Below are 25,060 nucleotides of genomic sequence, written 5' to 3'. Positions count from 1 at the left end.
GATCGTGAACTCTGCTCCATTTCAAAGTCGTACATGGACCTGAACTCCTCCCTTCCACAGAAAATGTCTTTTAAGAGTGTGGGAACGGGGTTGGGGATTTAGCTCAGTGGTAGAGCGCTTGCCTAGCAAGTGCAAGGCCCTGGGTTCGGTCCCCAGCTCCGGAAAAAAAAAAAGAGTGTGGGAACATGTCAGATGATTGCTAAGGGATATGTTTTAAGTGTTACGACAAAGGAGGTTGAAAGGAGAGAGAGAGGAATGAAGGAGAGAGGAAGAAAGGGAAGAAAATTAAGGGGGTGGGGATGGCTTGGGAAGCTCCCTTTACACCCTCAGGGCCACAGGCTCTATGACCTGTGCTTTGTGGGACTCCAAGGGCTAACATCTATGTTACTCACTGGAAGTGGGTAGGGGCTATCCCTGAAAAAGCCAAGTTCTCCGTTCAAGTGCTTCCTTGTCTCTTGTATCCAATTCATGGGTTTCATATGAGGGCTACTAGGGTCTTGGTCCATAAGCCAATTCCAGGCCCCTAACAGAACCCAGTGCTGACAGAGAAGCCGGCTGTTCTGGCTTAGGGACTGTTCTCATAAGCCCTCCTGACAATGCCAGTGCTGTTTGAGTGGGAGAACCCATCTCCAGGTCAGCAGGGCCAAGCGGTGCTGTTCATAAAGATGCCTTAGTGCTCATGCTGAGGTCCCTGTCACAAAGGACCCGAAAGGTAGAGCAAGTCGAAATATCCCACCGTCTCAAACATGATTGCACCCCACTTGCCTTGTTTTTGTTGGTATTTTTAATACAACTTTTATCTGGGTTTGGTGGTGCAGATCTGTCACTACTTAGGAGGCTGAGGCAGGAGGATTCCAAGTTCAAGGCTTGCCTGGGCTATATAGTGAGTTTGAGCCCCACCCTCCCCAGACGCCACCCTCACCTGGGCATTCCATAGCAGGCAGGAGTGTGGGGATAGTGCACATGCTTCAAGGCATGGCCCAGAGACCAGCTACACTCACCTGGCAATGGGGATGTGCCCACTGGGGTGTAGGCTGGCTCCCATTCAGTCTGTTTTTCTGGCTCAGTGGTGAAATATGGTACTTCTGTCGTCTCCGGCTCCAAGGGGACAGCATCCACGCCAGGCTCCACTCGAGTGACGATCCAGTCCTCTATGTCAGAGGGCGATGTGGGTGTACCACCTGGAGAGGGCACCACTGACACACCTGAAGAAGATGTGGCAAGTGAGGTCCTGCCCTTTGACCAGAGTCCGTTCTGCCTTGCCCTTCAGGGACAGAGGAGCAAGGGGACCCCGAGGTACAACTGTCCTGTACAAGAACCTTGTTAACCCACCCCAGTCTCTACGTCAGCGAGATAGCTGTTTGCCATTTGTAGTACTGGATGATGGCACCATGTACCCTGTACCCCATCAGCTTAGGACACCGTGCTCTGGGGTATCTCTTCCCCACAGTCTATCATGTATGATGCTGGACCAAAAGCCTTTATGCTTATAAGCAGATTTTATCTTAACTGAGAAGAGACTGCATCTAACAAGTGGTGGCTTGCTTCTGTGACTTGCCCAAGGTCAATGACTTAGAAGTTCCAGGGCAAATCTCTCGGGTCAAGATCCGTCATGATCCTGCCCACCTTGAAGGCAGAGTTAGGTTCTGGGTGTCAGTTCCCTAAACAGGAGGCTCATCTTTAGAGTTCACCAGCTATCACAGCATTTGCCCTGGGCAGGATTCATAGGCTAGGGGTGATTTCTGATTTGAGGGAAGCCGGCAACCTGGAGAAGGTCAGGAAGGAACCAGTTTTCTCTCTGGAGTGATAAAAGGTTTAAAGCCTGGCATGGCGGAACACGCCTTTAATCTCAGCACTTGGGAGACAGATCTCCATGAGTTAGAAGCCAGCCTGTTCTACATAGCAAGTTCTAGGACAGCCAGGGCTATATAATGAGACCCTGTCTTAAAACAAACAGACAAGCAAACAAAAAGGAGGTTTGAGTCCATTGAAGGTTTTGGGTGGGTGGTGGAAGTTATGGTTAGAAATTTACTAGGAAGTGTACTGGTTTAATCTCTAATGCCCACTGAGACAAGGGCATCAGTAACTCCCCTGGGAGGGGATTGGCCCTCTTAAATGAATTTTTGGACCTTAATTAATTTATTATTTTTGAGATAGTATATTTCTATTCAGCCTAAGCTACCCTCAAAGCTGTGGCAATTGTGAAGGTATAAAGAGAAGTTGTGCTTTATTTTGGCATTTTTTGGTCTCATTGGTCTCTTGTTTCTATGCTTTGCTTTTCATTTTAGCAGTGTTTCACTGTTTGTCCATTTATTTTTTATTTTATTTTATGTGCATTAGTGTTTTGTCTGCAAGTACATCTTTGTGAGGGTGTTGGATACCCTGAAACTGGAGTTATAGACAGTTGTGAACTGCCATGTGGTGACTGGGAATTGAACCCTGGTCCTCTGGAAGAGCAAGCAGCCAGAGCTCTTAATCACTGAGCCATCTCTCCAGCCCCATTGTTTCATTCATTCTTTTCTTTAAAAGAGAGAGAACAAACATAAAGTCGGGTGGGTAGGGAGGCGGGTAGGACCTGGGAGGAGAAAAACATGATCAAAATATATGATAATAATTTTTAATAAAAAAATGAAGGCAGGCAATCAGAAAAAGATAATGCATAGTGAAATATAATGCTGTGTATGTCAATTTAATTTTTTAATTAAAATTAAAATGTTAAAATTACACACAAGAAAAAAGTAAGGCTCCACCCACCACCAGACATGGTGCCACATCACTTGCCTGTAATCAGAACACTTAGAAGTGAAGGCAGGAGGATCAGGAGTTCGAAGCCACCCTTGGCTCAAAATACAAACAATAAATAGGTAAAATGAAAAGGTGTCCCTCCAAGACAGAGGACCTTGGAGGCCTTTAGTTAAAAGCAATCCTCGGGCCTGGTGGGATGGCTCAGTGGTTAATTAAGAGTGTGCACTCCTCTCACAGAGGACCTGAGTTTGAATCTCACAACTGCCTGAACTCCACCTCCCTGGGTGTCTGATGCCTCTGGCTTCCAAAGACACCTGCACATATGCCCCTTCCCCCACACACATAATTAAACATGGTAGAAATAAATCTTAAAAAGTTAATCCTGATACACAAGAAGTTGTTCCAACACTCAGTTTGATGTGCTATGTCACAGCCACGGTTCACAGCAGTCTACAATCTCCATTCTGGTGGGTGCACCATTACTCTATATGGATGCTGTGAGAATTGAAGCAATCAGAACGTAGCATGATGATCTCAACCGCCTTACTGGTACGGACAGCTGATAGTACAGTGGTAGTGCCTCACAATATGGGTCAATTAAGCATGTGGCTGGCTGGTGCTTGACAAAGGACACCAGACTTGTTTGATTGCACTTACTACAAAGATATTTACAGGTAGAAGAAAACTGACAAGAACATATAAGGAAAACAGTATATGACATTCTACATAAACACATATGGAGTGTTTCACACACACTATCTCCATTTATATATATATATATATGCATATATATACACATGTATATATTAATATATATAATATATATATATATATGACTTCCTTTGAAGTAGGAGCCACTTGTCACTATTTAGAGGAACCTGTAAGGGATCCTCCCAGGAAGATGGGGTGGGGGGGGACTACAGTACCTCGGAAGCAGAAGGCATGGTGCTTGGACAGTGGATCAGGGAGGCCGGTCTGGTTGGGGTAGAGGTAGACAGTTCTCACGCCCGGCTTGTCACCACCACAGGCAGGCCGAGGGTTGACGATGGGGTATCGGAGGGTGCCATCTGCCAACCAGCCAGCATAGCACTTGTCCAGGCCCTGGCTCCAGGCAGCGTAGAGCTGGCCAGTGGAGGCCAGGGTAGCATTTTGAGCTGCACAGAAGGCCTGAGCTTCCTGGAAGGTGAACTGCTCCATTTGTGTGGCGAAGAACACTTCCCCTGGGGACAGAGGCAATGGCGGTGTGATGATCCATGTGTGCATAGCCATGTTCCTCCTGCTCTGAGGCAGAGCTCCTGGCACCCCCACCCAGCTCACCAGGGCTGTTCATATCTACCACATAGGAGTATGTGGCAATGCCCCTGTAGGCCCCAGCCTCAGTCCCCTCCTCCAGCCCAAAGCTACACCCATAGATCTCTTGGGACAATAGAGACCAGCTTCTCTACTTTGTACTGAGTAAGAATTCCCTGTTTCTTGGGACATCCCTTACTAAAAAAAGACAGTGTCACAGTTGAGCTGGGTCAAGCTAGTCCATCTATGAGAAATTAGTTTCTACCACTCACACCCTTTTTAAGGCTCTCCATTCATACCTATGCTCCCCTCCCTTGACTAACAGTGGGGCTTGGCTGGCAACCCCAGTCCCCCAAGTGCTCTTAGCTCCCTGCTCTCTCATGAGCTCAGTGACTGCTGTGGACTTGATTCCCATTCCTTTGGGGGTTCAGCACCCACATATTAATTACCCAGAGCCCTATCTGGGTAATTACCCTGCCTTTGTTTGGGGCAGGCACTTTTTATGTGTCTCAACCAATACTCAGAAGATCCTCTGATGTGAGTATTAAGCAGACATGTTTTACAGACAGGGAAACTGAGGCTTACAGAGGTTAAGTGAGAGGCCACGCTTAAACTCTCCCAGAACACTGCATTTTCCAAGCTGGGCTCAGTGGAGAGGCAGTTTAGTGACGTTCATGGCAATTAAAAGGAATGAGGCAGAACAGGTCTGTAGTTGAATAAGCTTGGGCAATGCTAAGTTGTAAAGAGTTGAAAAGGTTCCAAGCTTTGGGGCTTCTCGGAGCCTTTGACTTGTTCCTGGGCACTGGGAGGGGACACCCAACATTTATTTATAACAAATCCATCAACTTAGCTACTGAACTCATGGCTTTCTGAGGGACCAACGTCATGCCACAGCACAAGGGGGAAAGCATTCGAGCCTTTGGCAGGGAGAAGGCACTCAAATTGAAAGAGGCGAGGGGTGGGCCTGCTCTCCACCTGGAGAGCTGTGTGGGAGCAGGCCAGGGTGGGTGGTGACAATTTTATCCCTCCCTTTTATGACGCTCCCTTAGTCTCTGCTGATCCCGGGATGGGCATGCAATAATACGGCCTGTACCCTCAAGCTTGTCCACGTAGCAGTAGACATCATAGGTTTCTGATGATGGGCGCACGCCATAGGTCCTGACTCCGGGGCTGCTGTCCTTGTCACCCACACATGGGGTCCGTGGGCTCACAATGGGGTATCTGTGAAAGAGGATGGGAAGGGGGTGAGGGGCTGTCCTGGGGGTAGGAAAGGCATATCTTGGATCATCTGCTATGATTCAAAGCAGGTGGTATGTCCATTGTGGCAAGTCTCTCGAGCCTTTGGAAGACTTCAGAAGAGAGTCTCTTACATAAGAGTATACTCTGTCAAGCATTAGTGGGTGGAAGTGTTTGAAAGGGGTGTTTAGGGCTTTCTCTGTCTCTTGGAGGGAAATTACTAAGATATTGGTATAGCAAAGTTCCTGTCACCATCTTTCAGAATATGCCTTGGTTTAGGTGTGTGTGTGTGTGTGTGTGTGTGTGTGTGTGTGTGTGTAACTTAGGGAGCTATGCAATCACTAGTCCTGGGTGTTGAGTCAGGCTGGGAGCTTCTTGGTTGTGACTGGGAATGGTTGGATGATTGGCTTGTCTTTTACCTGACAGTCTGGTCCTGCAGCCAGCCAGCATCACACTGCTCATAGCCTGCCTCATAGGCAGCCTGGAGTTGCTCAGGAGAAGCTATGGCTGCTCCCGTGCGAATGCAGGCCTGCTGTGCCTCCTCAAATGTCAGAGAGTATCTGGTAGAGCCCGGGCGGTAGTGGAATACAACTCCTGGGTGGAGAGGGAAGAACAGAGGTAAGACGGATGCTCTTGCAGTCTGTTCTGAGCTTAGCTCCTTTGCTTAGACATAGCAGATGGATCAATTCCACCTGAGGTTCTACTTGGTGATATCATGAGCGTCCTAGCAGATGAGTGTCATCCCAGCTGGGGACATCATCAAGACCCTATACCGGAGTGTAGATTTGCATGTGGGGATCAGCTGGGCTCTGCCGAGTGATAGCCCTCTCCCAGTATAGGGAACATCACCCACCTAGCCTAAGAGCTGCAAGTGTTTTCCAGAGAGAACCAGATAACCATATTAGGCTTTTCTTTTTCTTCTCCTCCTCCTTCTTCTTCTTGAGATAGAGTCTTGCTATATAAACCAGACTGGCCTTGAACTCACAACTCTCCTGCCTGACCCTCCCGTTCTGGGATGCAGATGTATAGCGTCACACCTGGTCTCTGGAATGGGCTTTGTGAGACAATGTGATTCCATTCCTTTGCTTAACTCAGCCACAGCAGTCCTACATTAGCCACAGAAAAAGTCTTAAATAAGTGGCTGTGGCTTTGATCCAATCAAACTCTATTGGTAGGCACTGAAATTGGAACATATTTTCATTACCTACTTTTCACACATCCCCAAATACCTTTCTCTTTTTAACTCCTCCCCTCCCTCTGTTTTTTAGGACTGTGGAAGCACTGTCAGGTCACCGCTGCCTCAGACCAGCTGCACTCAGCCTGCTCACCAAACTCGGTCGATTTTCTATCCTGTTGGGAGGACAAGGCCAGGCCAGGCCATGCGGTCACCCAGAGCAGTGGTTTTCAAGTCTATTTTGTGGTGAACCATGTGGTACTTTCATCTGCCTGATATAAACCCTGTTTTCCACAGGTGACTTCATTTGAGGTTAATGATTTGTGACCAAAGAGTGGACATAATTGCCCTGCAGGAGGGTGTACAGGAGGGTGTACTTACCCCCTGGCAAGCGGGGCTGACCAGGGACCTCAACTGCACCTGGAGAGATGGTCACTCGCACCACCAGGTCCTCACTGGCGAAGGCAGTGGCAGAATCAGGCCCACGTGTGGCTTCCTCGGGAAAGCCCCAGGGCCTGGTGGTCTTTTCAGTTCTCTCCCCAGCCTCAGGGAAGACTGTGGTCCCCACTTCAGGGGCAAGTGTGAGGGCCTCCCCAGGCTCTGAGACAGTGGGGGACATGTCGAAGATGGGCTTTGCAGTGAGGATCACATTGCCCCGGGCTTCTCCCTCCGTAATATTACGGGGCAGGGGCAGCTCCAGATCTGGCCAGGTCACTGTCTGGATGGTGATGTCCTCTTCACCACCCACTCCGAAGAAGTTTTCTGGGATGTCTACAAAGTCTTCACCTGGGGAAGGAGGCAAAGACAGGCTTTAGTGCTGAGCTTAGGGCTGTTTTGAGGGAGACAAGAGCTGAATGTGCCCCATTTCCTTCTACTTGGCTGGAGCCAGGCACCTGGCCCTGCCCACCATGAGGGCTTCGGGTATCTGAGTTTTGTGGCTCTTCCTTTCCCTTGGGATGGTTCCAAACCTCTGCAGATGCCAAACTCTGTGACTGCTAGAGTCCCTTATGTAACTTCTGGGCCACTGCTGGAATCTAATGTCATTTTTTGGTTGCATATAATTCCTCAAACAGTGTATGCACCATTTCCATAGCTGTTATAGTGTATTGTTTGCATAACAATGGCAAGAAAAATCCTGCACCTATTCAGTACAGATGCAATTAAATTATTAATAAGAGTCTGAGGTTGGCTGAATTTGTAGAAGCCACTCCTGGTATATAGATCAACTAGCTCTCTGCTTATCAAATAAAATCAGTTCCTATTTCTGCCTCCCCACCAGCTGCTACTTTGCCTGCTCTGTGTCCCATGGGAGAGTGTGAATCGGTGAGGAAGGGGAAGCCTGAATCTTGCTTTGTGTAATGGATGCAGGCATTGTTGGAGAACTGACTACCTCAGAGTCCTAGACAAATGAGGGGCTGGCAGACATAAGGCAGTTATTAATAAAGAGAATATCCTGAGGGTGATATTCTTCCAAAGAGTGGTCAATTATCAAAAAGAGAAGAGAGGCGTTTGGGAGAGACGGTATCCCTGTTCAAGTAAGATTGGGCTGTAGAAGTGATATAGGAAATGAGCCATCCTTGTATGGACAAGCTGGGATTCAAACCCAAGAAAACAGTGGCTCGGAAGCATATACTTTAAATGCTGTTCTGTGTGGAGCTGATGAAACAGGGCTGGATACATTGTGACTCCATCTTTTATACGTTAAGAAGCAATGAAAACCGAAGACAGGATAAAAAAATATGGGGTTCAGGAACTCAGTGGTCCCTTCTCAAGACCTTATTGGGATCTGATTTCGGTGGCGAGAACCCCCTTCCCACCTTCAGCCCCAGCCCCACCTGTGTAGCAGATGGCGTCGTAGCGGGATGAGGGATCAGGGTAGCCTGTCTGGTTGGCGTGCAGATAGACAGTCCTTACACCCAGGAGGTTGCCTCCGCAGTTGGGCCGAGCCTTGGAGATGGGGTAGCGAACGCTGCGGTCCGCCAGCCAGCCAGCGCTGCACATGTCCATACCGCCCTGCCAGGCAAGGTAGAGCTGGCCTGTGGTGGCCAACCGTGCCCCCAGCCTCCGGCACTCGTTGGCTGCCTCCTGGAAGGTGAATTTCTCCGGGGATGTGGCATAAAAGACCTCACCTGTGAAGGACACATCACACTAGGTGAGGGTTTCACTCACATCCCAAGCTGTCTGTGTTCCCGCGAGGTCCACGTCTTTTCTCGGAGGTTTATCCTTTTTATCCTTGGTTCTGCGTTAGTGTTTCACGGCTTGTCTGTGACTTCCCACTTTCCATTCCTTTCAGAACTTTTGGGTAAGACGGCACCAATCTCCTAACAAGGATCCCCGCCCCCACCCCCCAAAAAAATCTGCCTGAAGAGCAAGGGGTGGAGCAATCTTGAAATCAGAAGCCCCGGGGATTGAAGTTCACCCTCCCACCACTAGGGGAGCTCTCCTTTAAGACAGGCACTGCCTGTTCCTAAGAAAGCATCCCAAATTCATAATCTGATGAGAAAAGCAGGCCTCACCTTTTGATCCCTTAGAGTACTGCCTTCCAAACCAGGGTCAGCAGTACCCAAAGAGGCCATTATAGGATAATTTGGGGGTCTTCTAGCTTTTAAACAAAATCTCCTACAACCTGGCAAGGTTGTGCTTGAGGAGGGGGCGGAATCTCTGAGCACTTATTGGGCAGTTTCAGGTGTCCTTGCTCAGTGGCGGCTCGGACAAAAGGACTGTTGTGTTTGTCTCTGGTCAGTCAAACATGGAGACACAAATGCTTGTTGGTAGAGACCCTGGCTACTGAGATGAGAACGAGAAGGCAGGCTACGTGGTAAGAAAGGTGGGGTATGTCACCCACAGCTTTTCTCCCAGCGGGAGGAGCTTGGGAGCTGAGTTATTCAGACCGTGTGGGATTTCCAGAGAGGTAGATGGGAAAGGGGTGTCATCTACAGGCCAGGGTAACCCTATGTTCAAAATTAGTACCCTTATTAAAGAGAGACGCTCCCCAGGTTTCTCCCTCAAACAACCCCAACAAAAGGCCCAGGGTAGGAATGGAAGTGGAGAGAGGGTAGCTAGAAAGTATATTCATGTGTCTGTTGTGTCTGCCCTAGAGTGGCATAAGGATGGAGCCCAGGGTCTGCCACTGAGCTACATCCCAGACCTGAGCATGGCTTTGATGGCATCATTGACCTTAAGACAGGGATGGGTTGGCCAGAGATGCTGAGAGCCTGGATAAGAGGCTGTCCCAGAGGACTTTGGAATTTGGGGTTCGGTGGTAGCACCAGATGGTTTGCAGATGCCCATGGCTACTGACATCCCTTTCAAAGTGAATAGCATAGATTCCAGCAAGAGACCATTCCTGTTCATGGCAAGAGAGGACTGAGGGAGGGCCGTGACCCAGAGGAGGCCTTGTGTAGCTATCCTAAGTACGAGCATGATGATGGGGATGGAAAAGACATCTTGGAGGGAACCGGCTTTCTCACCCTCCATCTCTTCAGCGAAGCAGTACACATCATAGGTCTCGTTGGTGTCTCGGATTCCATAGGTCCTCACTCCAGGGAACTCGTCCTTGTCACCATAGCAACCTTCCCGGGGAGTGTGGATGGGGTATCTGTTGGGAAGTCAATATGGGAGTGTGACACTAGGAACAGAGGGAAGCCCAAAGTCACTGTTCTTGTAGCCTTTGCCTCCATAGGAGGAGACAGGCATAAAACTACTTCTGTCCAAGTCTGCTGTGTATGCCAACCGTCCCTCCAGTCCCATCCCTCCAGTCCCATCCCTCCAGTCCCATCCCTCCAGTCTCAGTGCTGCCCACAAGTCTGGCTGCCTCTCCTACCAAGCGCTCTTGGTACCAAACACTCTCTCCCTGAAGATGCTTTCCATATAAAAGGCCAGAATCTTGTGGGTTTTGCAAACCATGGGCCCCTGTGGTGTCATTTGAACTGCAGCAGCACAGAGCAGCTGCAGACAACATGTAACCGAGTGAGCATGGCTAGGTTTCAGCACGATGATATTTACAGAAACGAGGAATGGGTTGGGTTGGGTTGGGTTTGGCCATGGTGCCTACTTGGTACCACATGAATCTTATGCCCACTAAGTGATGCAAGGGCTGGTCTCTATTTACACTTGAAGTAAGGTCCAGAAATGCTAACCTTTTTGTTGACAAATGCACAGCTTCCAAATTCCAGGGTTGGGATTAGAGTCTAGCTCTTCTTGAGGTCAATATGTGGACTCTTGCCATATTTGACTGTTGTCTTACTTATTTTTTTTTTGGTCTATCTACTAATTTTTATAGAAAGTGCCTGTCCCAGTTAGCTCCAGCTGTTAACTCAACATAGTCTAGAGTCATCCGAAGGGGTCTCAATTGAGGGACTGCTCACATTAGCTTGTGACCAGGTCTGTGAGGTCTTGAGCTCTGATCAACATAGGAGAGCTCAGCCTACAATGGATGACACCATCCCTAGACAGATGGGCCTGGGCTGTGTGAGAAATCTAATTGAGAATGAGCCTGTGGGTGAGCCAGACCGTGAGCCGCAAGCAGCATTCTTCCATGGTTCCTGCCTCCAAGTGTTTCTGCCCTCACTTACCTCAGTGATAGACCTCGACCTGGAAGAAGAGCTGGAAAAAACCATTTCCTCCGCAACTTGTGTTTGATCAGTGTTTAATCTCAACAGCAGAGACGAAACTGTAACAGTGCTGTGACCTAAGATCCCCTAGCTTGTCCCAGCTTGTACAGCTGTCTTCCTGAGGTCTTGTGGGCCGGCTTTGGGGCTACCCTTAGGATGCACATGAGGTGGACAGTGTCTCCACAGGCTTGCTGCACTGTACTGGGATGCTTGAGGCAGGCTTCTGTCTGCTCTGCTTTGCCGTGTGGCTCCTAGGACTCCCTCAGAAAAGATGTTTCTAGACACTTGGTGTATGTATGTCTTGTCTCACAAAAAAGGATATGAATAAGCAGGCAATATAAATGCAATATATTTGTATAAATTATGAAACATGTAATATATTATTATAATATGTGTTATAATATATAATTTATATATAAATAAAACAAAAAGGCAATAAGCAATAAAACAAAAAGGCAATAAGCAAAAGTAAATTAAACTCCTAGTAAAAAACTCACTGTCAAACCAGAAGCAAAGAAACATCAAGAGGAAATACAGGCAAAGAGAGTGGTGGAGTTGAGAACATGGCCACTGGTATTGTCTTTTCCTTGGAGAGTGAATAATGGGGACCTGGGATGGGACGCTGGGTATGTATGTCGACAAGGCTGGACCCTAGACTGGCCAGAGGATCATGTTCATTCCAGCTCAGGGCAGATCATTGTCCCACCCCATCATCTGCTTCATTCTGCTAGGACTCTGGTACCTGGCTGTCAGCTCTGACAGTTTTTCTTCAGGGGGTCAGGGTCTTACCTGACTGTCTGATCAGCCAGCCAGCCTGCATCACACTGGTGGAAGCCATCCTCATAGGCGGCCTGCAGTTGCTCAGGGGTGGCGATGATGGCGCTGTTCTGAAGGCAAGCCCGCTGGGCTCGGTCAAAGTCCAGTGTGTAGCGTGTGGAAATAGCTCTGTAGTGGAACACAATGCCTGTAGGACACATGGACCAGAGGGAGAGCAGGTTAGGTGTGAACTCTGGTTATTGAAGCCCTTGATAAATGGTGACAAGAATCCTATCTGGTCCAGGCTGACATAGTTCTCGGCTTTGAATTTTTATTATAATCTTTCTTATTCATGAGAATTTCATACATACTTAAAATGTATTTTGATCATATGCACCTCAACTTCTCTCCCTAACCCCTTCCAGCTCTGCCCCCCCCCCCACTGAGTCCAACTTGTGCAGCCTGTGTATTCCTGGGTGTGGGACATCTACTGGAGTGTGGCCAACCTCCTAGGGACTGTACCCTTAAAGAAAACGGGCACTTCCTCCCCCCAGAAGCCATCATGATGATCGGCTGTCAGTAGATCCTCAGCTACTGAAGTTTGCTTTTGCTGGAACCCTGTCTCCTCTCCACCCCATCCCACCACCTTAACAGGGTGCTCACCACTCCCCCACAAGGCGTTCATTTTAAAACACCTATAATAATCCTGACAGTAAGAAAGTTATTGGAACTAAGGCAAAAACTGTCTCCTTGTGATTTTCTTTTGGTCACTCCAGGACCCTCTAATCTCCCCTGCCCTAGCTCAGTGGCATCCTAACCAGACCTCTTAGAGACAAAGGCGATGAGGAAGTGAATCATCAGTCATTTCTTTGGTCTCCGAAGCTGAGAATAAAGGGTGGAGAGGGGGGAGATACCTAGATGAATGACGTTTTAGGAACCCACTTTCCCTCATTTCTAGGGTCACAGCAGACATGCTAGCAACTCATTTACTTAGGTGCAAAATGGGCACACTTACAAAGCCTGCTAAAAGGTAGAAGACACACCTCTGGGTATGTCTGTGAGGGTTTAACTGAAGAGGGAAGGCCTACCCTGAAGGTAGGTGGTGCCATCACACAGTTCAGGGTCCCAGAGTGAAAAAAAGAAAGAAGGAGAAAGTAATCTGGGTGAGCACTTCCTTCTGACTGTTGATGCAGTGTGATTATCTGCCTCACACTTCTGCTGCCATCTTGCCCCACCACGGTTGGCTGTATCCCTTCAAACTGTGAGCCAGGGTAATGCCTCCCTCCCTCAAGTGGACTCCTGTAAGGCATTCAATCACAGCAATGAGAAAAGCAGATACACCCAACAAGTGAGTGATTGCTGGCAAACAAGCTGCCAATACCAGGATTATTTACCTGTCCCACTCCTGGAGTCCCAATCCCACAGAGAACAGCATTTGCCAGTCAGTCTCACATTAGGGGAAAATAAAGAGAAAATGAGCATGCAGAGGGGCGAGTGAGTGGGAGAGCTAGTCACCAAGGCCCACACTGCTGGGGACATCATTCTAGTTCTTTCTACAGGCAGCATGGCGGCCCAATGGGAGGCCCTTCACCTTTTACTATGACCTCCAGGGTGGCTTCGCTGTCCTCAATGCCATGCATCACTTCACACCGATAGATCCCAGAGTCATTGGAGCGAAGGTTCTGGATTTCCAAGGTGGCATCGCTGGGGATGGCTGGATAGTTGGGAAGTGACACCTTGTCTTGGTAGATGCTGTTCACTCGAACCTGTCCTTCAGTGGCCACCAACAGTACCACCTCCTTTTCCTTGGAAACACGGCTCCACTTGATTCTTGGGGTGAGGGGGGCAGTGGAGGGAGCAGTGGTCACAGGATGCATGGGGTCGATGAAGTAGCAGGGGATGGTGAGGGAAGTCCCTAGGAGGGCCTTCAGTGGGGATGGTTGAGGGATGCTCACACTCAGTGAGTTGTCATGGTCTGTGAGGGAAGGGTGGGAGGGACAGACAAATGTGTTAGGAATTATAGAGACCACAAGTCTCTGCCTCCCTCCCCCAGCCCTGAAAATGCAGTCATCCAAGAAGCCCCCATCCAGCCCACCATGTGGGAACCTCGTGGATTCCCAGGGAGCCTCACGGCACCCTCTCTAGATTGCATCTCTGAAGACCTCTGGTCTGCCCACCCTAAGACAAAATTCAGAGCCAAAAAAAAAAAGTGCCAGAGAGACCTTGAACCTTAAACACCTAAAGGGGATGCCAACTCTGAGGTAAATAGGCCCCCTGTTCTTAGAGTACTGATATGCTTGATTCGGAGATTTTAGAAAAATATATTGGAGTGCTTATTTTGACTATGATGAGTTCTCCACAAAAGGGTTCATGTGTGGAAGGTTGGGTGGTCTTATGAGAGGGGACTGGTGCTGCCTCATTGGAGGGAGATGGAGATAAATTACTGCAGGTCGACTTTGCAAGGAGTAGCTTGTGCACAGCCCTGCCCCTTCCCCCAGTCTCCCTATCCCCCTGTCTCCATCTCTCTGTCTCTGTCATTCTGTCTCTCTTTGCCTCTCTGTCTCTCTGTGTGTCTTTCTGTGTGTCTTTCTGTCTTTCTGTCTGTCTGTGTCTCTGTGTCTGTGTCTCTGTGTCTCTCTGTGTCTCTGTCTCTGTGTCTCTGTCTCTGTCTCTCTGTCTCTCTCTCTGTCTGTCTCCAGGTTACCATGAGGTGAACTTCTCCCCTCCACTGTACCTTCAGGCATGATTTCTGCCTTGCCACAGGCAAGCTGTTTTTCTGAGACATTTTCTCATAGAGGCAGTGACTGCCCTACATGTTGGGTGTAACAACTATTAGGGGGTATACAAAATTCTACACAACCTTTAAACTTGAGACACAGAGCTTCAAAGATATATTATTCCGGGAGGTCTGCTTGGGCTTTAACTGGGACCTTTTGAAGTAAAGGACAAGAAGGTTGGGGAGGAGAACAGGAGGCCAGACATTTTTTTTCCCTGTAGAGTCAGACCTAGAAATGTGGGACTGAGTAGGACTAGACAGCATAAAAATGATGTAGTGTGTCAATAGAGAAGACATAGTGTTTCCTGAACTCTTTTGGAATGGGAGAGAAACAGCTTTCCACACAGCACCTTTCATGGCAGGTCTTAAATTTTCAGAACCCTTCCTTTCAAGGGATGCTACAGGTTGAAATAAAAATGTTTAAGGTAGTTGTGGGTGGCAGAGACATAGCAGGGTAAGGGGAGGGGAGCCAGGAATGTCTGGAGTCCAGCCTGGACCTTTTGATGTCTGGACAGATTCCACCATCTCTCCACAAACACCTCCATCTGCTGCCCTGCCCTGACGCCACTGGCCACAGCTTGGCTCTGTAGTACTGGTCCTCAGGGGATAGGCAGAGGCCACGTTTGAGTCCAACTTGGTGGTTGTCAAAGCTCTCAGTCAACCCTAGTGGACTGTTTTGCTGTTGTGGACACATCTCCCCGGGTGATGGCGGGTCTGGATATTCCTGGGTCTCTGAGCACCATTGGAGGTCCAGATAACACATCTACATATTCAAAAGCTGTGAATCAGGCCAGCTGTGAGTGAATAAAATACTGTGTGTCTTTCCATTTGACCATCGAAGTTTTTTTCCGTGACCCTGAAGTCCTGTAGTTTTTGCCTTGGCATACAGTGGGTTGGTGGGAAGAAGGGAGCTCAAGCCTCCTCTTGCCCCCACTCCCCATGAGCAAGCCAACTATTGCGCCCACACACACTGTTAGGGAGGTCTCATGATGTGTTCAGTCCTTGAATCTCAGATCCCCACACCATGTGTGAGGTTCTTCACCTGTCCCTTGAGTCAGGGGTGGGGAGCTCACCCCAGGGCTGTTCCCTCACTTCTAGAGGGTAACCAGTCTCTTTTCAACGTTGTTCCTCAGGTTCTTTTCTCTTCTTTGGTGGTCCCACCCATGCTCCTTTTCTGGCTCCCCATGCCTTCTCTCTGCTTCATTCACACTGTGAGGGGTTCTGAATGACAGCACTGAGGGGAGGGCTCTGTGAAGGAGGCTGAGCAGCTCTCCTTGCTGAGGGCATCCAGGAGTAGGTACATTTGTAGCAGTGTGTGTGTGTGTGTGTGTGTGTGTGTGTGTGTGTGTGTGTGTGTGTGCGTGCCTTCCTACTACATCCAGAAAAGGGGAGCAGGGCTGTGTCCCAAAACAAAGTTGTATCCTGTACTCAGAACCCAGCACTCACCCCCTACTGAATGAAGGAGCCATAGCAAGGAATTGCTCTCACCTGGAACTTCTTCTGAGATCACTGCAGCGATGACCCGCAGAGTCACAAAGACCAAGAGTAAAGTGGTCATAGTTCAGCTGGAAGAGACAACAGGGATGTTATTTGGACAGTTAAAGCACGGGATAGTTAAAGGAAGAAAAAAAAGTGATAAAATTCATGCCCAAGGCTCTGAAGTCACATTGCACAACAGCGGGTTGTCATGGTTTGGACAGTGTTTTCACTAAGAATCCTTTCCTCAGAAACCTTCGACCTTTCTTAGCTTAATTCCAAGATGGCTGGTGTACTGGTTCCCCCATCTCCTAGCCAGTGGAGACTCATCCTAATGAGTTCCTGGGGTAGCCAGTGATATGTGACAGGCAGACCATAGATGCTCAGGTTTATGCTCTGTTCTATATCTGTGAGGGGTTTTGCATAAACTCTGGAGTCTGTAGACCTAGAATGGCCTCCCTTTTCAGTGTGGGTGGGTCACAGCCACCCCCATGAAGGCTTTAAACAAAAAAGGACCCTCTGTGGAGGGAGAGAGACTTCTTCCCTGATGGCCTTCCCGCTGATTTTCTCCTCCCTTTGGACTTGACCTGAGGCATCAGCTTTTCCTGGGGCTTGAACATGTGGAGCTTCAAACTGAGTATGTGCAGCCAGCTGCCTTGGCCTCCTGGGAGTCTCTGCAGCTCTGGAGAACCACAGCCTCCCCTTGTATTGTCTTGATTCTCTCCCTCTCCCTGTGACACACACACAGACACACAGAGCCATGCAAGGGGATGTCCTCTGCTGAAAAGAAATGACTGGTCAATGGTGGAGCACCCAGAGAACAAGAAGATTCTAGTGGAGGCGAAAAACTCACCATTGCCTGGAGACACTGCACTGTCTCAGTGCGACACACTTCTCACCTGTCTGCAAAGATGACGGTGCACGCCAATCTACTGCGTGCCAGTCATATGAAAGTATGGGGAACGTAATTATGTATACAGTACAGGAGACTTGGCAGTGACAATAATTGGTGGTTACAGTGTATTTCCTGTACTCTACTCTGTGTCTTTACTCTTAGCGTGCATCACTGCTTATCAGAAATGTGATTGAGACCGTCCACCAGGGACTCACTAAGCAGCCCCAGACCCTTAGCATTTATGGTGCATCTTAATTGCATCAAGAAGCCACGTGGAAGGTTAGGGTGTGGTTCAGTGCTCGAGTGTTTTCCTAACATGCTTGATACCCAGTGACTCACACGTGCACATGTGGACATGCCAGTGACTCACACGTGCACATGTGGACATGTGAACATGCGCACACGCAGCAACAGCTCTGCTGAGTGACTGAGCCACTTAAGATATGCTCAAGCCCACTAATGACATAGGAGAGGGAGCGAGAGAAGAAAGGGAGGAGGGAGGAGGAGGAATAAAGAGTGGTGGAGAAAGAGATGGGGAGGAAGAGGGGAGGAGAGAGAGGGAGGGAGAGAGAGGGAAGGAGGTGAGAGGAGAAAGGGAAGAAGGGAGAGAGAATTGTTTCTTTAAAGAACCCTAACATGACCCTTCGGAAATGACAAACGATCTGTCTTCCCTGACAGAATCTGGGGATGACATACCCACTTCAAATTCAGGAACCTCGAATATTTTAGCAAGGATCATGTGTCAAAGTTTTAGGTAAGATTCAAGGTCCTGGCTAGAATCAGGAAGACAGCTCTTTCTTTTTTTTTTTTAATTGGATATATTTCTTTATTTACATTTCAAATGTTATTCCCTTTCCCGGTTTCCTGTCCATAATCCCACTGTCCTCTCTCCCTCCCCCGTAAGGGTATTCCCCCACATCCACCTCTCTTTACAACCACCCCCCCCATTTCCCTGCACTGATCAGGCTGTGAGAGGAACAATTAAATACCAGGAGGTGAGCACCTAGGACTCCTGTGGCCTTCTTATGGCCACGTGAATTAGAGTCAAGCTTCCCTGATTGTCATCAGCTGGTCAGTTGCTATTTGTGTACACAGATCTGTTGCAACCACCACTTAAAGCTCTTCCCCAAACATTCAGCAAGCATAACTGAATTTGTCAAGTAATCATCTGGAGCAATAGCATCCAGCCAGCTGCATGTAGAAACAGTCTGGACCTCGTGGTACCACTGCCCTGGAGGGTTACACAACCATGTCTCACACACACCTTCTGAGACTTGTACTGTGTGGCCCTGTCCCCTATGCTCAGCGGCAGCAGCATTTACTTTTGGTCCAAGAAGAAGAAAGGAAGCCTTGGGGATGGGGCAACGGTAAGGGACAGATGGGGTCTGCAGCCACAGAGAGCATCCTTCGTGGAGACAGAACCCCAGCCTCCACACCTCAACCTCAGCTTTCGGAGTCAAATGGTCCAGCAGGTGTCGCTCTCTGCTTACTCACCATGGGCTGGGCTAGCCCAGCGCAGAGCTCAGGGAGCAGCACCCTTAGGAGCACAAGTTTGTGGGGAGAGGAGACACTGACATTCTGGAGTCTCTGGGGAGGAACAGTCTGGGTGCAGGACAAGGTCACCCTTTCCTATCTCTGGAACTTGGCCATTTTGACCATCCGTCCTTTATCCATGTCTGAGAAATGAAAGGTCTGTATGTCTAAGGGGGTAGAGGCACATCACCCCCACGCTGTATAAAGTCTGGAAAGTTCCATAGTTCCAAGAAATGGCCCCTTGCTTCTCGTTGGGGATTTTTCTGATTTAGATACTAATTTAAAATATTTTCTGGGGCCCCATGTCTGGTACTCTGAGGAGACACAGAGTTGGAGAGGGGCTCCTGTTCAAGTTCAGTCAACCAGTCAGGGCTTCCTGGAGGGTCAGGGAAGATCGGCCTGAGGTGTGTTTGCAGAGGGAGCTTTACCAAAGACTCAGACACAAAGCTAGCCTGTTCCTCCCTCAGAACACCCTTCACTTGGAAGTCTTGTGTATGTTTCGGAGTTGTGTTTCTTCCTCGCTCTCTGAACAAGCTGGACATTGTCTGGGGTGCAATGGTGCTCTGTGGGGCTTGGGCTGGCTCTGTTTTTCTCCCTGGCTTAGACCAGGAAATGTGAAGGAATGAAAGGGAGGGGTCTGGTGTGGAGTGGGCAGCAAAACTAATTTTATTTCTTCTTCTTAAAAACTTCGGGATAGAATTATTGCAATAAATATGCTCTTGTGTCTGTGTGTGTTTTCTCAGTGTAAAGAAAATAGGGAGCAAATCCATTCTGTCTGGGCTCCAGGCCTCTCAGAGACTCAGTGAGGCTTTTATGTGAGGCGACCGACTTTGCCAGCCCACGCTCACTCGTGGACAGAGAGACCTTTCTCAGTGGGAAGGAAAGTGAGGCCGTGGGAAGGGATGGTACATGGAGGGCCCTGGGGATGGGGAGAGGAAGAGGGAGGCCTGAGATGGACAGCAATGGGGCTCAGAGGCATGGAAGATGGCCCAGCAGGAAGCCCGAGGATCCCTGTGTGCCCGGGATTGACCAATTGTAGGAAGCTTGACCAGGAAAAGCAGCAGGCTCCTGCTTTTCAGTTGTGTGTGTGTGTGTGTGTGTGTGTGTGTGTGTGTGTGTGTGTGTGTGTATGTGTCTGTCTGTCTGTGTTTTTATCTTTCTCTCTGTATGTGTGCCTGCAAGCACACATGTGGATGCATGTCTATCTGTCTTTGTGCTATGTCTCTGTATGTGTGTACCTGTGTGTTTGTGTGCATGTGTGTGCTTATGGTCCATAGTTGGAGGCGAGGACTTCATTAGATCACCTAATTGAAAGTGTAGCTCATTCTCTCATTCTGAATTCCTTTTTTAGCAGCCCTGTCAAGATTCAGACTCAGGTCCTGGCCCTGCCGGGTCACTTACTGCCTATTAACACAAGACCTGTTTTTGCTGTTTCACAGATGGAGTGAGATGTCTTGCCAGCTCGTTCTTCTCATCTGGGCTGGGCACTGTACCTTTGGCACTGTACACATCAGGCTGTAGCATCATCAAGGATCCACCAGTGCCACTCTCTCCCACTACCCACTTGTCAGCCTGTGTGAGACACTTAGAACCCGTGGCTTGGAAGCAATGAAAATGGTTGTGGGGAGGGGAGGCTTCCTACCTGTCAGGAGGATCAGAGTAGGTGACTTTCCATAAAGAACAAAACTGTTTTCCTTTCAAAAGCAACATCACTGCCCTTCCAAAAGCCAGAGAAGCAGGAAACAGAAAGAGGAGGAGGAGAAGGAGGAGGAGGGGGAGGAGGAGGAGGAGGGGGGAGGAGGAGGAGGAAGAGGAGAAGGAGGAAGAGGAGGAGGAAGAAGAGGAAGAGGAAGAAGAGGAAGAGGAAGAGGAAGGGGAGGATTAAGAGGAAGAAGAGGAGGAGGGGGGAGGAAGAGGAGGAGGAAGAGGAGGAAGAGGAAGAAGAGGAAGAGGAAGAGGAAGGGGAGGAGGAGGGGGGGAGGAAAGGGGGAGGAGAGGGAGGAAGAATTGTAGTTCTCCTGCATCCCAATCCAGTCAGTGTTTATTTTTGTTTGTTTGTTTTGTTTTATGGTTTTTGTAATTGCCATCTTTTTGCAACCTATTTTCTGTTTCCACAGAAGCCAGATGATGAAATGACAGTTTTGTTCCTTCAGAAAAGAGTATGATGGGGTTTTACAGTGTGACCTTCCTTCCAGGAGACTTGTGCAGGTAGCTTGGGCAGGGAGATCTTAGCCTGTCCCTGGGTAGGTCCAGAGGTCCCAGTCCCACCATGCATCCCTTCTTTAACCAGCAGTCCATTCCACTGCCAATGACTTTTGTGATCTTTTTTTTTTTTTCTCTTTTTTTTTTTCCGGAGCTGGGGACCGAACCCAGGGCCTTGCGCTTGCTAGGCAAGCGCTCTACCAATGAGCTAAATCCCCAACCCCGACTTTTGTGATCTTTTCATGGCTTCTACCACCCAATCTACATAAAACTCAGGACACAACTTGAGAGATCTGTGTGCTCCCACTGACTGTCATTGCAGTCATTCTCAGTTCTACACACTGTAGGTTCCAGAACTCTTTCCTCCTGGGAGCCACAGAAGGCCAGAGTTGGAACTGACCACTGTGAACCTCAAATTCAATGCATTAAATTTACAGCTGAAGAAAACAAGGCCAAAGAAGTTCAGTATTTTGTTGAAGACCACACAGCAGGTTAGAAGTGGACCTATAGGGGTTGGGGATTTAGCTCAGTGGTAGAGCGCTTGCCTAGCAAGCGCAAGGCCCTGGGTTCGGTCCCCAGCTCCGAAAAAAAAAAAAAAAAAAAAAAAAAAGAAGTGGACCTATAGCTGGAGTCCAATTTCAAGGGTTGATTCTTCCTAATTCCCCACCTTTGTGAGCTTCACAAAGTAGTGATTATGGCTAGCTTACTTCTTGCTGTCTTCCAACACACACACACACACACACACACACACACACACACACACACACACACACACACGGGGTGTGGAGAGAGAAAGAGAGAGAGAGAGAAAGAGAGAGAGAGATGGAGAGTTGGAGAGATGGAGATGGAGGGGGGAAGGAAGGGGTGAGGGAGGGAAGAGAGAGGGGGAGGGGGAAGGGGGAGTGAAAGGGTGTAAAAGGGTTCTGGCCATCTTGGGAGTCATCTCCTTCAACCTAAGGTCTTAAGGGTGGCACTGGAGGCTCACGATGGTTCAGCATTCCTGTGTGCAGAACCCTAGGAGATAGATTCCCGCCCTCATTTTCATGTCTGTAGGTCTCAACTAGAGCAATACAGACTGGCACATCAGCATGGCATGTGACTTCAGGAAGGTTACAGTCCAGGTGCAGCTCAGTGGAGTAAAAACCAGGGCCTTTCCCTCCCAGGACTCCCAGGGAAACCAAGGCAGTGCTACGCTCAACTCAGACTAGCTCATCAGAGTCGGTACAAAGCATCTCTTTTCAACTCCGCATCCAGCGACTGCTCCATTTGAAGTTTGCGCTTGGGTGTTATATGGGAGTGTCTATACTATGATAATCAGCAAACACCCATGAGGTGAAAGCTCTCGTTTTTTCTGAAAGTGGATTTACCAGTATGCCAGAAATAACCTATGCTAAATATAAAAGGAAACTGGGAGAAAGACAAGAGGTGCTTCTCCTTTCTACCTAATGAAGCCTCATTCTCTGTTCACGTCTCTGTCCTGTATATTTTCTAGTCCTCTTGGGCTGGACCACCTTATTCTGCACACCCACTGGAGTCCTCTTGCTGGTGGACTGGCTATGTGATTGGACACAAGCCCCTCATCTCCGCTGACCCTGGATGCTTCCACTTCCTGCCCAGAGCCTTGTCAGTCAGTAGGGCCCGCCCCATGGTTCTGTCTCTCAGCCACACCTGCAACCACACTGCCCTCGGCGTTTCATTTTCTCCTCGATTTTACATGTGCTAGCTTTGCCTCATTATACAGAACACGACTTTCTTGAGGCTGAAAAGGGTTAACTACCATGGGGCCTGGATCTACACAAAACAGTATGTTACATTTCCTCACTCAGTGGAGGAATGGAGGCTGGATTAGGCAGATTAGTGAGCCAGGAAGACTTGCAGTGGACCAAGGTGTTCAGTGTCTTTAATGTAAGTCTTTGAGAAACGAGTAAGTTTACTGGTTCCTCCAGCCACCATCCTCTCTCTAGCCACCTCCGCAGGCTAATCTCCAACAGATCCTTTCCAGTTGCCACCCACCCATGGATGAAACCTACCCTGAGATCTGTGCATGACCGTGGTGGCATGTGTCATTGACACTGGAATTTCTAATCTTGCATGGGGAAGGACCCTGTGAAGAGGGACCCCAACTTTAGTTTGCTCATTTCCTACATATCTCAGACAGATGAGGTGGGGTGGTGGGTAAAGGGGGGAACAGGAAGCAGATCTCAGCTCAGCCTTTACTCACTGTGGAACACACAGGACTGTTTGCAGTCTTTGCATGTGTAAGTTGAAGACCTCAAGTGCATGCTCATGTGTGCACGGGTTTGCATATGTACACACTCTCTCTCTCTCTCTCTCTCTCTCTCTCTCTCTCTCTCACACACACACACACACACACACACACACACACACACACACACACTGTTAAAGTTATTTTTCTTGTGTGTCCTTGTTCTCTCCTTCCCTCACTTTCTCTCCCTTTCCCTCCATCTCTCCCTTCTCTCCTCTTTGATTTTCTCATTCCCAATTTATTATGTGCACCATTCTCACTGAAACACCCTAAGTCCAATTCCACAGATGCATGCTGCTTTCTAGTTAACTAAGTGAGGCCTCTTCCAACGCATCATCCATGGGGTGGGGGCTACTGCAGATGAACCAGTCAAGGCCACAGTTTGGTCTCCCTAGAGAAGCTCTGGACTGAGAGGGGCCAACAAATGAGAAGGAGGGGCTTTCCTCTCTCAGAATAGCTTATGGGTCAGGCAAACCTGAACCTAGAGACAGTACATATGAAAGAGGGGTACTGAGCCCTGACCTGGACCCTGACTAAAATGGACTTTGAACATCCAATTTGGTTTTCTTCTTTGAGACAAGATCTCATGTAGCACAGGCTGGCTCTGGATTTATCATATAGTTGAGTGTAACCTTGAACTTCTGATGCTCCTGTCTCTAAGCTGAGTGCTGGATTTACAGGTTTGCACTACCATGCTCAGTTTATATGGTGCTGGAGACTGAATTCCAGGCTTTGTGCGTTCTAGGCAAGCTCTCTATCAGCTGAGCTACATCCCCACCTGAGCCTCTAATTTTCAATTTTTGGAAAAGGGAGACTCTCGGCCCTGGAATTCTCTGAGATTCTATATGCTAACTTCGTGCAGTCTAAGAGGCTTTGACATCTAGGGACAGAGTAAGTTTCATGACTCCCTTTCATGGACTTCTTGGTTAGGGGCCTCCTCTGTTTTCAACAGCCAGCACTACAGACAAAGCCCATTCTCTGGGAGAATTTCGCACACGTGGGATGATTCTGGTTACCATTTAGTGTAGTGAAGGACAGGAGGAAAGTTGGGTGGTGAGGGCATGAGGGTCCTGCTGTGTCTACGGAATGCAGAGTGAAGATGAGGGCAGGAGACAGACTCAGGTGGTACCACTGGGGGTGGGGAGCAAGACACAGAAAAGTGACTCCTGGCTGGCTGGCTGCAGCTTTGGTTTCTGCTAGTGTGGACTTGGCCTTGTCTCCCTTTGTGCTCTGCTGGCCTCTGGTCTGGCCCCTTCGCCAACCTCCTTTCTACTACACAGTTCTGTCCATGCACAGTATTCTTCCCTCAGCTCTACTCTGACTAGATCTAGTCTTCCTGACCTACTCTGACTCTTTTTTGAGTCCCGGCACAAATACCACCCTAAGAAGATGTCCTAAAGACCTCCATAAGAAGCAGTCTTCCCTTGGCCGTGCCTTTTCTTGTCTTTGTTGTGGTGCTGACGGTGGAACCTATGGCCTCCTATGGTCTGTGCAAATGTTCTGCATCCAACTTTATTCTCAGCTCTCTTTCACTTCTTATCTTGAGATAGAGTCTTGCTATGTTACCTGGGCTAGCCTTGAACTCACCGGGTAGTCTACCCGGACCTTAAATTTATGATCCCCTGCCTCAGTCTCAAGAGTTCCTGGGATTATAGGCCTACACAACTAGGCTTGGCTGTTCTTGGACGTTTTCTGTGTGAAAACCAGTTTATGAATGGACACATCCTGGCTGGTGGCTTCTCTCTCACAGATGCTCTAGTCTATGAGGCCATAGGGGAGTGGGGGGTTATTCCATGATGGCTCACAGGGAGGACGCAGAGGTTCGGGGGAGGCTGCACTATACATAGGAGTGTGACACTGGACTCAGTCAGATCTTGTTAAGTCACAGCCGTGACACTTGAACAGGAACACACGGCGTGGCCTCAGTTATTTAGCCTCCTTGAGGCTCTGCTTCCTACCTCAATAGGGCTGACAAGGCAGGATCGACCGCCTAGTGCAGGACGGCTGAGGGAATCTAATTCGGGAAGCTGTGTGGCCTCCAGTGTGGTGTCTCCTTAAAGCTTATTCTCCCTCTGACAGAGTCCCTGCAGTGTATCCC

General features: G+C 48.9%; 1 protein-coding gene across 2 annotated transcripts in view; it reads right to left on the bottom strand.

The window, feature by feature from the left end:
• The window catches only part of Acan (aggrecan), a 62,952-nt gene that overhangs the window by 17,017 nt on the left and 20,875 nt on the right, over window positions 1-25,060 (bottom strand). For both annotated transcript variants that reach the window (NM_022190.2, XM_087585055.1), the window contains 10 exon segments: window positions 1,002-1,205; window positions 3,672-3,965; window positions 5,129-5,256; window positions 5,691-5,865; window positions 6,827-7,231; window positions 8,281-8,574; window positions 9,916-10,043; window positions 11,848-12,022; window positions 13,406-13,789; window positions 16,079-16,155. In NM_022190.2, the coding sequence (NP_071526.2) occupies window positions 1,002-1,205; window positions 3,672-3,965; window positions 5,129-5,256; window positions 5,691-5,865; window positions 6,827-7,231; window positions 8,281-8,574; window positions 9,916-10,043; window positions 11,848-12,022; window positions 13,406-13,789; window positions 16,079-16,148 (2,257 nt within the window). In that variant the 5' untranslated portion in view covers window positions 16,149-16,155.

The sequence above is a fragment of the Rattus norvegicus genome, chromosome 1 (genome assembly GCF_021556685.1).
Source record: "Rattus norvegicus strain SHRSP/BbbUtx chromosome 1, alternate assembly SHRSP_T2T, whole genome shotgun sequence".
NCBI lineage: Eukaryota > Metazoa > Chordata > Mammalia > Rodentia > Muridae > Rattus > Rattus norvegicus.
This window is presented reverse-complemented; position numbering and strand designations above follow the sequence as displayed.